Source organism: Castor canadensis, chromosome 19, assembly GCF_047511655.1.
Source record: "Castor canadensis chromosome 19, mCasCan1.hap1v2, whole genome shotgun sequence".
Taxonomy (NCBI): Eukaryota; Metazoa; Chordata; class Mammalia; order Rodentia; family Castoridae; genus Castor; species Castor canadensis.
In genome coordinates this window covers 40,980,149-40,993,641 of record NC_133404.1, presented here as the reverse complement: position 1 = coordinate 40,993,641, position 13,493 = coordinate 40,980,149, and the positions used below count along the sequence as shown (strand labels likewise).

Genomic DNA, 13,493 nt, shown 5'->3' with positions numbered 1-13,493 from the left:
CCCCTACTATTTAGCCAGGCTCTATCCTCTTCTTTGGCCCACCCATTTATTTCCCAGAGCTCAAAGTAGCCTGGCCTCACACGTGCACACCAGCAAACGCTTAGCCACCACACTCCTCAGCCAGCTAGTACCACTTTGCCCCCAAAATGAGTCTTTGCAAGACGCATTACTCCCAGACTGCCTGCTCTTTTGGTTTTTTTCTTCTTTTAAATTTTAATTTCATCCCCATTTTTGGACTCAGTTTACCAACTGATCCCTCTCGTGTGAGCAAATCACATGACAGCAAAGATCCAAACTATGCAAGGACCGTATGTCTCTTAGGGTTTTTTTGTTGCTGTGTTTTTGCAACAGGGTCTTGCTGTGTAGTCCAGGCTGGCCTCAAACTCGAGATCCTCCGGCCTCAGCCTCCTGAGTGCTGGGATTACAGGTGTGCACCACTGTGTCCACCTGCAGATCACACTGAGCACTACTGACTGACACACATGGATGGGCGCACACACACACACACACACACACACACACGGAGAATCTGTCAACCATTATCACTCTAGTAAAAATAAAGGACAGCAGACATGACTGTTGAACACACAGGAGATACACTAATTATTCAGGGTCATTTGGTCAAACACATCCCCACTTGCCACCAAGTCTACCAGGTCTAGGTTGCCTTTGTCTTGGCAACAAAAAAAAAAAAAAAAAAAAGAAAAGAAAAGAAACATCTCTTCCAATGTCTTTATTATTATAATTATAATCTTTAGTTTTCAAAACTATAAATAGATGCACAGAACACTGGCGCCTGCACCGTCCCGGGGGTGGGAGGAGAGGGAGGGGACGGGGGCACTTCCCAGCCCTGCCGAGAGATGACACCTTCAGGGTGGTGGGTGCAGGTGAGAGGACTCGGCAGAGGGACCCTGGAGGGAAGGTGGCTCCTCTTGCATGGTTCTCTCCTGCCGCTCACCCTTGGCCTGCAAGACCCCCTGTCCCCAGGCTTCCCCCTCACAGGTGGTGCGGCCCTCCTGGTTCCTTTTGTCCAGTACATTCAGCTGCGGTCCCGTCGGGTCTGGGGTCTGGGGTCTTCACGTTCTCAGGCCTCTGCCCCTTCCGGCTCCGCCCCAGCCCCACTCCCTCCACCCTAGCTCTCCCTGGAGGGGAAATGATCAACCATTGCACTGCTCGTGGGTGAAGTCAGGAAGAAAAAATAATCTTCTTTATTTAACTTAACCCCTCCCTTTCCCCGTCCCTGCGCTGGTCCCTGAAAGGCACAACAGGAGAGAGACGAAATGTCTCTAACTCAGTCCATGGGTTAGCGTGAGTTTGCTTGCCTTTGGCATTTGGGGGGGACAAATCAGATGCAGTTTTGGTGATTTGGTGGGGGTGGGTGCATAAACCCTGTGAGATTTATTCTTTCCTTCTTTAAGGGGATTCCTTATATGACAAAAGCGACAAGAAGAGGACACCATCTGGGCGGGTGGGATGCATGGTCAGCCTGGCGGGCCCCTGGGTTCAGCATCCTGGGTGCGTCCTGGGAGCTCCTCTCAGTGGGCTGGGCTGGCTCGGCTCCTCCGGGCTGGCCGTGAGTTCCGCTTCTGCAGTCTGCGCTTGTAGCTGGTGGCTGGGGTAAACAGAGGTAGAAAAATACAGATGAACAGGAAGAAGTGGGGGAGAGCCTGCCCCTGTCCCTTTCCTCCTCTCTGCAGAAACTTCCTGGGTTGTTTGAACCCTCTTGCCAAGGGGAGGCAGGAAAGCAGGCCACCAGCTTCTCCTTCCTCCTCTCAGTGAACCCAGGCCCTCCCTGGGGCAGGGGCTGGCGATTTGTGATCAAGCGACTCCCTGACCTCCCCGCTGCGGCTCTGTTCCTGGTACAGGACACCCAGGAGAGTGCCAGCCACTGCTTTGTTCTGGGGACAGAGAGAAAGCTGTGCTGGCGGAATCTAGCCCAAGTGATGCTCACGGTCTGTGCAGGTGATCCGAGGCTCATCCCAGTGCCCGCTGGGCTGGCACCGGATGGTGGGCACATGGCGCTGGACGAAGCCCTCGGTGCACTGGTACCGCACCAGGGAATTGATCTCATACCGGTCCTTCTTCTGCCCGAGGGTTCTGGCATGCTCCACCACAGGAGGGTCTCCGCAGGCCACTGAGGGGCAAACAGCTTTAGAAAGGGGGCTTCTGGGGTTCTGTGTGATGCCCCATGTGGGCGAGGCACTGTTGGGGGTGGGGGCAGTGAGCTCCTCTACCCAGCGCTGAGCCCTGACTGCTGGAGGAAAGAGGGCTATGAAACAGGAGCCTCTAATTAATGGCTCGGGTTCCTCAGTGAGGTGGAGTGGCAGGAAGGGGATGCGAAGGGGAACTTAGGTGACCAAAGAAGATGAAAAGGAGGGAGAAAGGTAGGGAAAGAGGGGCGAGCCAGGCAAGCCACTTGGCTTTTTTATGACAATGACTAGTGCTGGGGAAAGTGGGACCTGAAGGGGGTATGGGGACTAAGGCCATGCAGCAGCAGCTGCGCGTGTCCTACCAGCGCCCCAGTGTCCACCACTTAAAGCCAAGGGACCAAGGCCTGACAACTCTGCTTCTGCCACGGACGGACTTGGAACCCCTAAGAGAGGGAGGCTGGCCCCCAGGTGCCATTGAGGGTGACTCCGATGCTGAGGTTCAAGGGACCATGGTACATGTGGAGTGGGGGGTCCTGTCCTCTAGCCTGTGACCTTCAACTCTGTGTCCCTATAAATGGTCCCCAGGAGCAAGCTCACCCTTGCCACTGACCCCAGAGGCTAGAGTTGGGAGAGGCCCCCACGTCAGCACCCACCTGCTTTTTGAGGGTGTCCTACAGACACCAGCAGCTGGAAGGCAAGGGGACTTCCCCCAGCTCACATAGCAAGAACCTCCCTTGGAGGTGGAGGTCTGGGCCCTTCCACCTGGGCCTCCTCCCGGGCGCTGCTCACCTGTGCCCTTTTTACACGTGAAGGGCAGATGGTAGTTGCAGGGGACGTCATTCCACTCGCCCCTCTCGTGCCAGATCATCACCACGCAGTCCTCTCCGGTGGCAAAGAAGTTGTCAGGCTGGTTGGGGCGCCACTTCTCGAATTGCTGTGGCAGGAGAGGGGCAGGGTGAGGGGGGCAGGAACAGCAAGCCTTGGCACTTTCTTCCCCTTAAGTCTCTCCCCTGTCTTCCCTCTCCTTTAGCCCAACTTCTGGCTGCTCTGGCAGTGGTGAAGGTCACTGGGAGTCTGGTGAGGTTTGGTCCCATAGAGAGAACCCCAGGCCCTTCAGGGGACCAGCAACAGAGCCTCTGGGGCCCTTTCCAGGAGCTCAGAGCCCATGACAGTCTTCAGCCCTTCACTGCCTGAACAGTGAAGTGTTCACTTGACCTCCATGTTGCTTTGTACATAGAAGCTCTCTGAGCACTGGCGGCTGCTTTCTAGTATTCATTCATGTGCCTCTTGGTTCTCCTTTCCCGTCTCCTGCCTTCATTCGCTCAATCTATCCAACTCTGGGTGGATCCCCCAAACGCAGAGAGGAGTCAGACCCTATCCCCGCCCTCCAGGCTCCTGTTCCAGCAGCTGTTCAGCAAGTGTTTGCCTGGGGTTTGAACGCATGCCCCTCTGGGGGTCTTCGCCCCTCCCCTTCTCCTCTAGGCTACAGAAGAACTCACCAAGGGGTGTCCATCTGACCAGCGGAAGTCCCCTTCGATGGTCCTGTCGTTCAGTCCAACCCACTGGTAGTCTTGAGCGTTCTCTGTAGAGGGAAGGTGGTTTGGACCTGGAGTTGGACACCCTGGAATGTCTGAGTTCTGGGACTTATGGAGGCAGAGGATGGAGAGGAAAGGGTGGTGGGCTCCTAGGAACAGGCCACTGGCTTCTGAGCTCCTTTTGAGGGTTCCAGCACATGCATGTTTGGGGTGTACACTGGACCTCCTCCCCAAGCTGGCATGGACAGGTGACAGCCACAGGGTAAATCTGGGATGGGCTCTGACTAGCAGAGGTCTGCCTGGGAGCAACCAGTCACTGGCCCCAAAGACCTCTGACTTTTCTCAGGGAACTCAGGCTGTGGCAATGCCCTTCTCGTCCCTCCTCTAAACCCCGTTCCTGCAGCCTTACCCAGTCCGCTGATTTCATTTTTTTCTCTTTCTCCCCGCCACCCCCCCACCCCTTCTTGTTTTGTGATGCTGGGGATTGAACCCAGAGCCTCGTGCATGCTAGGGAAGTGCTCTACCACTGGGCTACACCATCAGCCTGCAGTCTGCTACCTTCTGAGAGGTAGGTGAGGCCCTTTCCTCATATGGCCACTTTCCTCAGGTCCCAGAGGCCAAGCCACACTCACTGTTGACAAACTCCTGCTCCTCAGGGGTGATGATACTGCTCAGGTGTGACTGCTGCTCCCGGCACCGTCGCTCAGCGTCCACCCAGGTCTCGCGGTCGGGGAAGTGGCGGTAACAGTGGCCCTGGAACTTGGTCCAGCCCTCCTCACATACCTCCTGGTCTGCAACACAGGTCAGGGGTTTGAAGGGGGGTTGGAGGCCAGCAGGGCATGTGGTCACTGCCAGTCTTGTGACAGGGATTCCTATATTCATCCCACCTTAAATGCTTTGCCTTCAAGGCAGGGGACAGCCCAGCTGGAGAGGCTGGTGTTGGAAACCAGTAAGGCCACACAAGGATCCTCCGTGCATGTCTCACTTCTAGGAAATGCTGGGGACCCTGTCTTTCCCTGATGTAGTGCCTTCTACCTCCAGGCTTCCTCCTGGGGACACTTGCTCTGGAGGCTGGCAGTGTCCGGCCGTGCAGGTACAAGGAGGGGAAAGGTGGGAGGTTTTGAGATTTAAGGCACAGCATGGCGCTCTGGGCAGAGCAGCTGTGAGAAGCAGGTGGAGGCAGCACGAGAGGAGGGCTGGGGATGAAATGGACCTGGCAACCTCCTTCCCAGAGTGAAGCCAGAGGAGCAGAAATTAAGTCTATTCAGCGCTCTAGGGCACAGATCCCAACTGGCTGTGGCTGAGCTCACCTGGACTGCCTCCTAAAGGGCATCCAGGAGGTGGTCTGTGACCCAGCGGCCCTGGCTTTTATTTTATCTTACATTTTGGTGGCAGAGGGGGAAGAGGGGAGGGGCTTCTGAATTTGTTATGGAGTCAGGGCTGGTTTGGATGTCTTGGAGCAGCCTGGGGAACAGGCAGGGAGGTGCTGCAAGCAGCTGGGCGGAACTAGAAGAGGCAGTCCTATCTCTTCCTAGCTCTGCCTTCAGTGACAGCGGCTGGGATTTTAAGTTGGTCCTGGTGGGAGGATTTACACCCAGATGCTACCAGTTAGGGCTCCCCTTTCCTCTGTGACAGCCGTTGTCAAGCATCTGCCAGTGCAGCACTGATGGGAGTCAGGAAGAGGAGTTCCAAGTCCCTCTCTCCCTTCTTCCCCTGGGCCCTCTAGTGTGGTTGGCTATCCGGCCCAGGTGATGACCCTGGAACTCAATGAAGGGCCAGGAATGTCTCAGGATGGGTGACAGCCTCCATCTGGGTCCCACCAATGGTCAGGCTGTCCCAGTCGTTGAGGGAAAGTTGTCTAACTTAGGTTGAGGGGTGGATGTGTAGCAACTTGGAAGAGTGAAGACAGTGGGCAACGAAGGCCGATAGCCTGGGAAGACAGAGGCTGAGCTGCAGAGGGGCAAGGGGAGGCCTTGGGTCCTCCTGCTTCTGATGCCCTCGCCAGGGGGTGAAACAAAGGTCCCAGAGGAGGAGGAGAGGACCCAGAAGTAGCTCAGCACCGTAAGGACATTGATCTCTTCCTAGGGCTGATTCATGGGTCAATTCTCAGCTGAGCTGAGGCAGAGCTGAAGTGGGTTGCTGCCAGGGGTGGCTAGGTGGGGCCATGCAAGATGGAGGCTCTGGGGACAGAGAAAGATTTCCAGGGAGGCTGGAAGAAGCAGTGAAGCCAGAGCCTAGGCACGAGGTGCCATGGGGTGTGCTTGCTGGCTCAGGGATGGAATGGAACAGATGACACAGCCTTGGGGATCTAGGGTTATAGCCCTGCTTGATGGCCCTGGCTCCATCAGGATGCAGAGCCCTGTGCGGGCCCTGCCTCTGTTCCTGCAGAATTCCCCCTTTCCCAGGCTGGAACCCCAGAACTGTTGCCTATGTGAATGTTCCAGACCCTTCTCCCCTTTTAGGTACCCTGTAAAGGAAATTCTTATAGCTCTCCATTCCTGCCTCAGCTGAGACCCTGTGCACCAATTTCTTGGGGTGGAAGGCTGCAGGGGAGGACAGGTGTCCAGGCCTTTTTTTCCCCAGAAGCCTTAAGTTCCTTCTCCTGTTGTAACCTGGGCAGTGTCTCCAACCCTTACTACCTCCCCACACTCCTTAGATCCAAAAGGAGATTTCCCAGAAGTCTCAGCTGCTGGGAAGTTTCTGGGTGTCCGGCTCGACAGGTCATTGAAAAGGGTTTGGAATTCCTCCACACTTCCGATTGCGTGGGCCATTGCCACCAGCATCTCCCTTTTTTCTGAGATCCAGCAGGCTGGCGGGAGCCCAGGAAGCACTGTGGGTGAGAACGTGGGATGCTCAGCCCAGCCCGAGGGGCTCCTGGCACACAGCTGCAGAAACAGTGGGCTTGGCAAGGCCCAAGGGAGGAACTGCAGCATCTGTCCCATGCAACAAGATGGTTCTGTCTGGCCAGCCCTTTGCTTTGCTCAAGGAAGAAAGGAAACCTGGGCTGGCATGGCATGAGATGGCCGCTGTCATGGTGTTTTGGAGAGAGAGATGACATGTAGCTGTCCTGTTCTTGCATGACTGGAGCATGCTTCTCAGGAAGACCAACCAGCACCCTTGCCCCAGGAGCGAGGTGGCCTGGCTAGTATGGCATGGTGGCTCCCAGGGCCATGGAAGGGCCTCAAAAATCCCACAGGCAGCACTCTGGGCAGACAGTGCCTGTAACCATGCCAAGAAGATCTCAAGCTGTTGTCAGAGTGAGAACCAATCACTTCTCCCCACAGCTTCCTTCAAGACAGATGCTTGGACTCAGCTCCATCCTTAGTGTGATGCATACACCTAGCTTGGCAGTGGCACCAGCAAGACGCAAGCCCTGGGGAGGGTTAGTTTTTTAAAGGTTCCCAGAGCCAAAGTGGAATTGCTTGTCTGTCCTGCCATCGGCCTAGCCAGTGCCCCAGAGGAGGGCTTCTAAACGGAAGAGCGAGATCAGGACTAGGAATCAGTGGGGGCAGATTTCACAGCTGTGGCTCCAGATGGACTTGGGGCTCCAGTCAGGGCTAGAGCCTGTGGTTAGGAGGGAAGGGTGAGGGAGGAGGGGGCAGCGGTTAGTAACATTAGCTGAAGCCGAGACGGCCGTACCGATCTCACACAGGTCCCCTCCGTAGCTGGGAAGGCATAAGCATGTGAAAGCGTCGATGGCGTCCAGGCAGGTGGCTCCATTCAGACAAGGGCTTGAAAGGCACTCATCAATGTCTGCAAGAAACCAAGGGCCGCCATTAGAGACTCCTGCTGCCCATTCCAGCCTCACAGCACTGTGAACTCCTTACGGGTGGCCAGCCCTGCTGCTCTCCAGACCCCAGGGAGGGGACAGGCTGGTTTTCCTGATAACTTTTGCTGCTGCTGCTGCTGCTGACGCTGCCATCTTGGAATGCAGAACTAAAGATCCAGACAGGGATCTTGGATGTGTGTGATTCTTGATTGGCAAACTTGGAATCTTGGAGCTGGGTCTCCTTATTGGGTTGGAGCCTTTTTGTGGGCACTGAGTTCCTCCCAGGCACTGTCTCACGTGACTATTTCAAGAAGCCATGGAGTATGATCTGCCTATGGTCAAGGATGCTGGAGGTCAAGTTCTTGAGGCTTGGTCAAAAGGCTTCTCCTGGCTTCCACCACACTTGTGAGTCGGGGAAAGAGGATCACGCCATTTAGTACTAGAATGAGCAAGCTAGAGGTGGTCTTTGAAGTACAGATCCATGACAAAATGCCCACATGCGACATTTGCGGGAGACTCATCAGAGTTCTTGAGTTGCAGATACCTTCTTTGTCTTCAGTAAATAAGATTCTAGAGTGTCTTGTAAAAACAAAGCCAGAATCTTTTTCTTGGGAGAGAGAGTGAAATCTTGTCCATTATCTCCCCAGGTAATCTTCCAGCTTAAGGCCCAGAAGGTGGCCTATCTTCAGCGAGTCACACTTTCCAGACAGACTCCAGACTGGCCAGTGGAAAGCAAATGTGCAAAGCTGGCCAGGTGCTTAGTAAGTGGCCACTTGCCAGACAGGCAGGTAGCCATCAGCTTCTTCCTCTCAGGTAGGCTCTTTCCTATTCTTTTGGTCTCAAGGTGTTCTCTCTGATTGAACTTCCCTGTAGGTAAATCATTGGTCTTGGCCTCTCCTCATCAATTAAGGTAACGTGAGAACAGAATCTCCTAATCTGGTTTTTCCTGCATCTTTCTGAGAAACCAGAAGACATGGGGGCCTCTTCTTCTCTTTGTGGCTCCTGCTGGTTTTTATTCTTGGGTGCCCTTCCCTGGGAACATGATAAAAGATTTTACGCAGCTCTCTTGTTGGGAGAGCAGAATTCTGCAATGAGTGAGGTCTACTGGCTTATGAGACACCATGCCACACAGCAGGAAGGTACCAAGGCTTGTGTGTGCACCTGTGCTCATACCCCTTCAGGATCCAATGATGGTGGTCTCCACGTGGGTGGCTAAGTCCCAGGTTGAGAATAGAACCTCTGAGTCCTACGTATGTTCCAGGACTTAGTTCTTGCCATCATAAGAGCAAAGCAGACCTTCAGTCTGTTTTGAGAAGATGGTGGAAACAACTCTCCTCTGGATCTTCCAGCTCGGGTATGGTTGACATCTTCTTGGCTAGAGCTGCATTTGCCATGTGGGTGGCCTGAAAACCCCAGTTCTCTGGCATCTAGTTCATTCCAGAAAGCTCTTAGTCTCCACTTGTCACATCTCTTTTCCCAGGAAGTCCTTAGCTCCATTTCAAGAGGCGCACACCATGGATTAGAAACCAACAGTTCCAAGTTTGGAACTGTTCCAAGCAAACCCAAAATGCATGGAGGAACTGACTGAAATCCCAGCATGCACTTGGATTCCCAGCATGCATCAGGATTCCCAGCAGCAGCAGTAGCAGCAATAGGTCAGGTCAGTCGGCAGGGTGGAAGCTGGGGGCGGCTCACCTGCTTTAGGAAAGCTGTGTTCTCTTGTGTCCATTAGTGTCATTATGGGAGCTGGGGAGGCACCAGCAAGGAAAATTAAGCAAATGTAGGCGCTAAAGCAGTTGTACAGAGCAGGGGACAGGGGTGGCTCTGGGGAGAAGAGCCAGATGTCAACTCTGGGGCTCCTGGCTGATCCATGAGAGGAGAGGCAGGAAAGGCAAGAGGCCCGGATGGGAAGGTCAGGTCAGGCAGCTTCTGGATGTCCCAGGGGCTTAGGTATGGCACCTCACCTGCCCCAGGCAGTACCGGGTCCAGGGCCCGGTGTTATTTTCCCTCTGTGTTGGGCCAGGACACAAATTTAAGGCTATGAGGACATAAGGAACCAAGGCCTGGGCTCAGAAGTTGTTTTTTTGAAGGGCCCGGGATTCCCAGCAGAGGAAAGAGGGAAGGGCCAGGACCCTGAGGATCAGAGCATATGTGGGCATCCCTGGGGCAGGTTAGAGAGGCGGACTCCGAGCCTTCAGCAGGGGACAGGGCTGGTGTCCTGGGCGGGGCTCTTTCAGTAGCCACACGGGCCGGTGGCACCTCATCTCTTTCTTTGTCTGCAAGAGCTCCTCCCCCGACTTGACACCCCCCCACCCCTTTCTGAGAAAGTCACTTAGGACATCGCTCAGCTGCTGGAACCAAGAGAGGGGTTGGGCTGCATCCTCCTGTCCGTGCTGTTGGCAGAGGGGGTCCCAGACAAGGTGACAGCAGAAGGAGGGAGGGAAGGGCTCTCTTCATGAGAGAAGAGAGGAAAGGAGGGGACCAATACCCAGAAAGAACCTTCTGTGAGACAGATGCTCCAACCCTGCACACAAATCCTCCCCACAGCCCAGAGGTACAGAAACCATGGCGTCATTTTACAGGTTCAGACACAGTGGAGTGACCTGTCCACTTGACAAGTGGAAGAGTGGGACTGGAAGAGATGGAGGAGAGTCAGGAAGTGAGACAGGAAGCTGGGCCTCTGTCCCATACAGAGGGAGAGAGACGTGGGATGCCTGTGCTCAGCATCTCATTGTCATTTCAGCTCCAGCCCCCAAAGTCTCACCCACCATCGCTCTCCCTCCTCTCGGTACTCTAACTGGAAGGCATAATTTGATTCTGATCAAGGCTCTCCAGCCACCCCTCTAACTTAGGATAAAAAATAACTGAGAGCCCCCTAGTAAAGGCCAGAGAAATAGGGGATACTTCAGGCCTCCCCTTTGAATAGGTCTTGTGCAGTTTTTGCCTGGATCAGAGCTCAGGACTTCCAAGACAGCAAGTGTCCTGGGTTCTTAGAAAACGCTGAAGAGTGACTGCAGGTGGTTTACTCAAGTGATACTATTTCGCCACTCATATAGACTACAACGTACAGGAGACTCTTCAAGTTATTCAGTGCACAACCTGTGGGAGCTGTGTGTGATGACCCCAGACCCTGTCTCAAAAGCCAAACCCAAACAAAAAAACAATAAAGATTTTTAAAAGGTGCCAGTGCTGGAGTTCACCTCCAGATCACCCGAGAAGATCTCAGGGTGGAGCCCAAGCACGATGTTTTCTTTGATTGTTTTTCTGTGGGACTGGGGTTTGAACTCAGGGCTTTGTGCTTGCAAAGCAGGTGCTCTACCCCTTGAGTCACACCTCCGGCTCGTTTTGCTCTGGTTATTTTGGAGATGGGATCTCACAAACTATTTAGTGAGCCACCAACACCTGGCTGATGTGATGCCTTTTAAAAGCACCCCAGGTGTGGCTAAGCAGTAGCCAGGACTGAAACCAGGGTCAGGGCCTGACCCTGACAGAGGCCGTCAGTAAGGAAGGCAGGAAGTTGCTGCTGACTTTTCACTGGGTCAAAAGAGAACAGCTCTGCTCTTACTTGCTAAAGGATCTGAGTAGGCATTAAAAAGATGTTTATTTTGAAGTCAAAAGTACTGATTAATAATTTATTAAGAACTTATTTATGGAATACTGACTAGAATAAGATGACAACTGTCAAATGTTTTCTTTTTGGACGGATAACCTCCTGTAGATGTGGGGTTTTCCCTTGAATTTTAGAATATCACTGCAGGAATAATGCTGCATTTGGCCCTGGAGGATACTGATCTATGGTCTTTTTAACAACTTGTGGTTCCTGGTTCTAGCACAACACCATGGGTGGGTCATCCATGGAGACTGGACCAGTTCTTCTGGATGCACTTGAACCTGAGCTAAATTGAACAGGAGTGACTGGGGCCCAGACTAGGTTTGTGTAAACTGATCCTCACTACTTGCTAAAGCTTTTCCTACCAAGCGAGTGGGAGCTGGGGGAGGGCACCAATTTTCATTAAACGCATTTCATCTTGATCCTCACGGAAGTACACTCAGCCCTCACTGCACATTTCAGCCTGGGAGTTTAAAACTCCAGTGCCAAAGGCCACAGCACCAGCTCCATCAGAATCTGTGGGTTGTGGGCATCATGATTTTCCCAGGATGGGAACCACTACCTTGATCCCTAGGGACGGAGGGGACCAGGGGCTTGGCTGCGAGTGTTGAGTCTGACCAACTCAACTCTCTGCCCCTTCCCACCCTGGCTCTCTGAAGTCCAGCAATTTGTCTTGATTTTCAAGATGGTTCTTCTGTAAATCGAGGCCTTGACTTGATTCAGCTCACTTAGTGCAGTTGGTCAAATTAATTAATCTCTCTGTATTCCAGTTTCAAATGGGGGTAATTATTAACTTGCTCACAGAGCTGTTGGGGAAGAGATTGTGAGGAATAAAAGCCTCAAGGGAGGAAGGGCAGATGGCCAGCTTTCCTAGTGACTGTTAATATAGACACATATCACTATACTTGGGCCAAGTATATAGCTTGTTTTACATTGTGTGTTAATTTGCAAATACATTAACATACAAGAATCCCTTTTTTCTTTCCGTGTTCCTAGGCATGAACTAAGCATGGGTTTAGCTCAAAAGCCATGCTGGGATAACAAGGGGTTGTTTTGTTCCTGGCCAGCATGAGATGAGAACTGTCCCTCTGCCCAGGTCAGGGACAGAACACAGAACACAGAACCCTTTTTGTGTGTGACATAAAGGCTGTTGGAAGCTACTTGCTGGTTTATTTGGAAAACCTGGCAGTGGTTGTTTTTCCCTAGGATTCATCTCCCTTTTGACATGTGGCCTGCAAATGAAGTCTTTTATGAAGACCCTGACTCAGGAGAGAGGTTGGGACAAGGACACTGGGCAGTAGATAGAGCAAAGCCAAGAACGTGAGCTTGGAGGTAACTGGGTAGCATTGGATGTTGAAGGGATGAGATGTCATGGTGGCCACAGGCCTTGGGTGTGTCACAGAGTGACAGGTGGAGTCTAACCATCTTGTTTTGGGGGCACTTCCAAGCATAAAGTTTCCAGTCTCCTCACTTATCCCATGGCAAAGGACAACCAGAGCCTGAAGAGTGGTGGGCGCCCATGGGAAACACCGTCACTTGGTCACAGCTGTCCTACAGCCACCAGTGTCTATGCTTGCTGACAAAGCACGGTGGTGCTTCCTTCTGACAAGAAGGGGACCCAATCCCCACTCAGCACCAGGCATGGAGGGGACCACAGGCACACTCCCTGTGTGATGCAAGGGGCCCTCAAAGGCTCCTCACCGGGGGCCGTGGGCTGTGACTGGTTGTACCCTACTCACCCCAAGTTTCATATTTCTTTGAAGTCTCAAGTTTTATCTCCAAAAATTAAAGCACATTTTTAAATTCTACTCATAAGCTGACTATTTGTTGGATATAAAACTCGCTACTAGGTTTTTTTTTTTAGTGGTACTGGGGTTTGAACTCAGGGCCTTGCACTTGCTAGGCAGCCGCTCTATCACTTGAGTCAGGCCCCCAGCTTGCTAATCAGCCTAATTATTTAACTTGAGTTTTCTCCAAATCTTCCTGACCAAATGCTCAGGAAGATGAGCCACGTGTGTCCTGTGGCTCCCCCAACCACACGCCTGACATTGTGATTCTCTCCTTCCCAGTGTGAGACGCCTGAGCCTCAGTTGACCTTGGTCGCCTCCTTCTACCTGCAGCCCCTTCTGAGACAAAGGACTTGGTTCACCCAGTGCCCGCTGCACCCCCATAGCCAGTGGGGATCTTACCTATGTCACAGTGCTCACCAGTGTGGCCAGGGGAACACAGATGCGTGACATGTCTCTCGGCCCCCTGGCATAATCCAGTGCTACAGAGCCCCTCTGCACAGGACCTGGCAGGGGCTACAACCCACAAGGGGTGGGGGCAAGTATCAAAAACACAGGTGCCTGGGGACAGGTGTAGTCTCTGAGACCTCGTAGTTGGGTCATGAGGTCCCTGAAGTCTGTGAGGATGGCTTTGGGTCGGCT

The 13,493-nt window shown here is 53.2% G+C and overlaps 1 protein-coding gene and 1 pseudogene across 3 annotated transcripts in view; both read right to left on the bottom strand.

Moving 5' to 3' along the window:
* Positions 1 to 824: 824 nt before the first annotated feature.
* Positions 825 to 13,493, bottom strand: part of Acan (aggrecan) — a 61,006-nt gene continuing 48,337 nt past the window's right edge. Inside the window, exons 13-19 of one of the 3 annotated variants that reach the window (XM_074061478.1) lie at positions 13,254 to 13,367; positions 7,325 to 7,438; positions 4,318 to 4,476; positions 3,650 to 3,732; positions 2,940 to 3,084; positions 1,952 to 2,134; positions 825 to 1,612 (exon numbers count right to left, since the gene is read on the bottom strand). In XM_074061478.1, the coding sequence (XP_073917579.1) occupies positions 1,536 to 1,612; positions 1,952 to 2,134; positions 2,940 to 3,084; positions 3,650 to 3,732; positions 4,318 to 4,476; positions 7,325 to 7,438; positions 13,254 to 13,367 (875 nt within the window). In that variant the 3' untranslated portion in view covers positions 825 to 1,535. The remainder of the gene's footprint in view (positions 1,613 to 1,951; positions 2,135 to 2,939; positions 3,085 to 3,649; positions 3,733 to 4,317; positions 4,477 to 7,324; positions 7,439 to 13,253; positions 13,368 to 13,493) is intronic. The other 2 variants (XM_074061476.1, XM_074061477.1) reach the window with 2 other exon arrangements.
* Positions 12,047 to 12,170, bottom strand: LOC141419345 (small nucleolar RNA SNORA48; annotated as a pseudogene).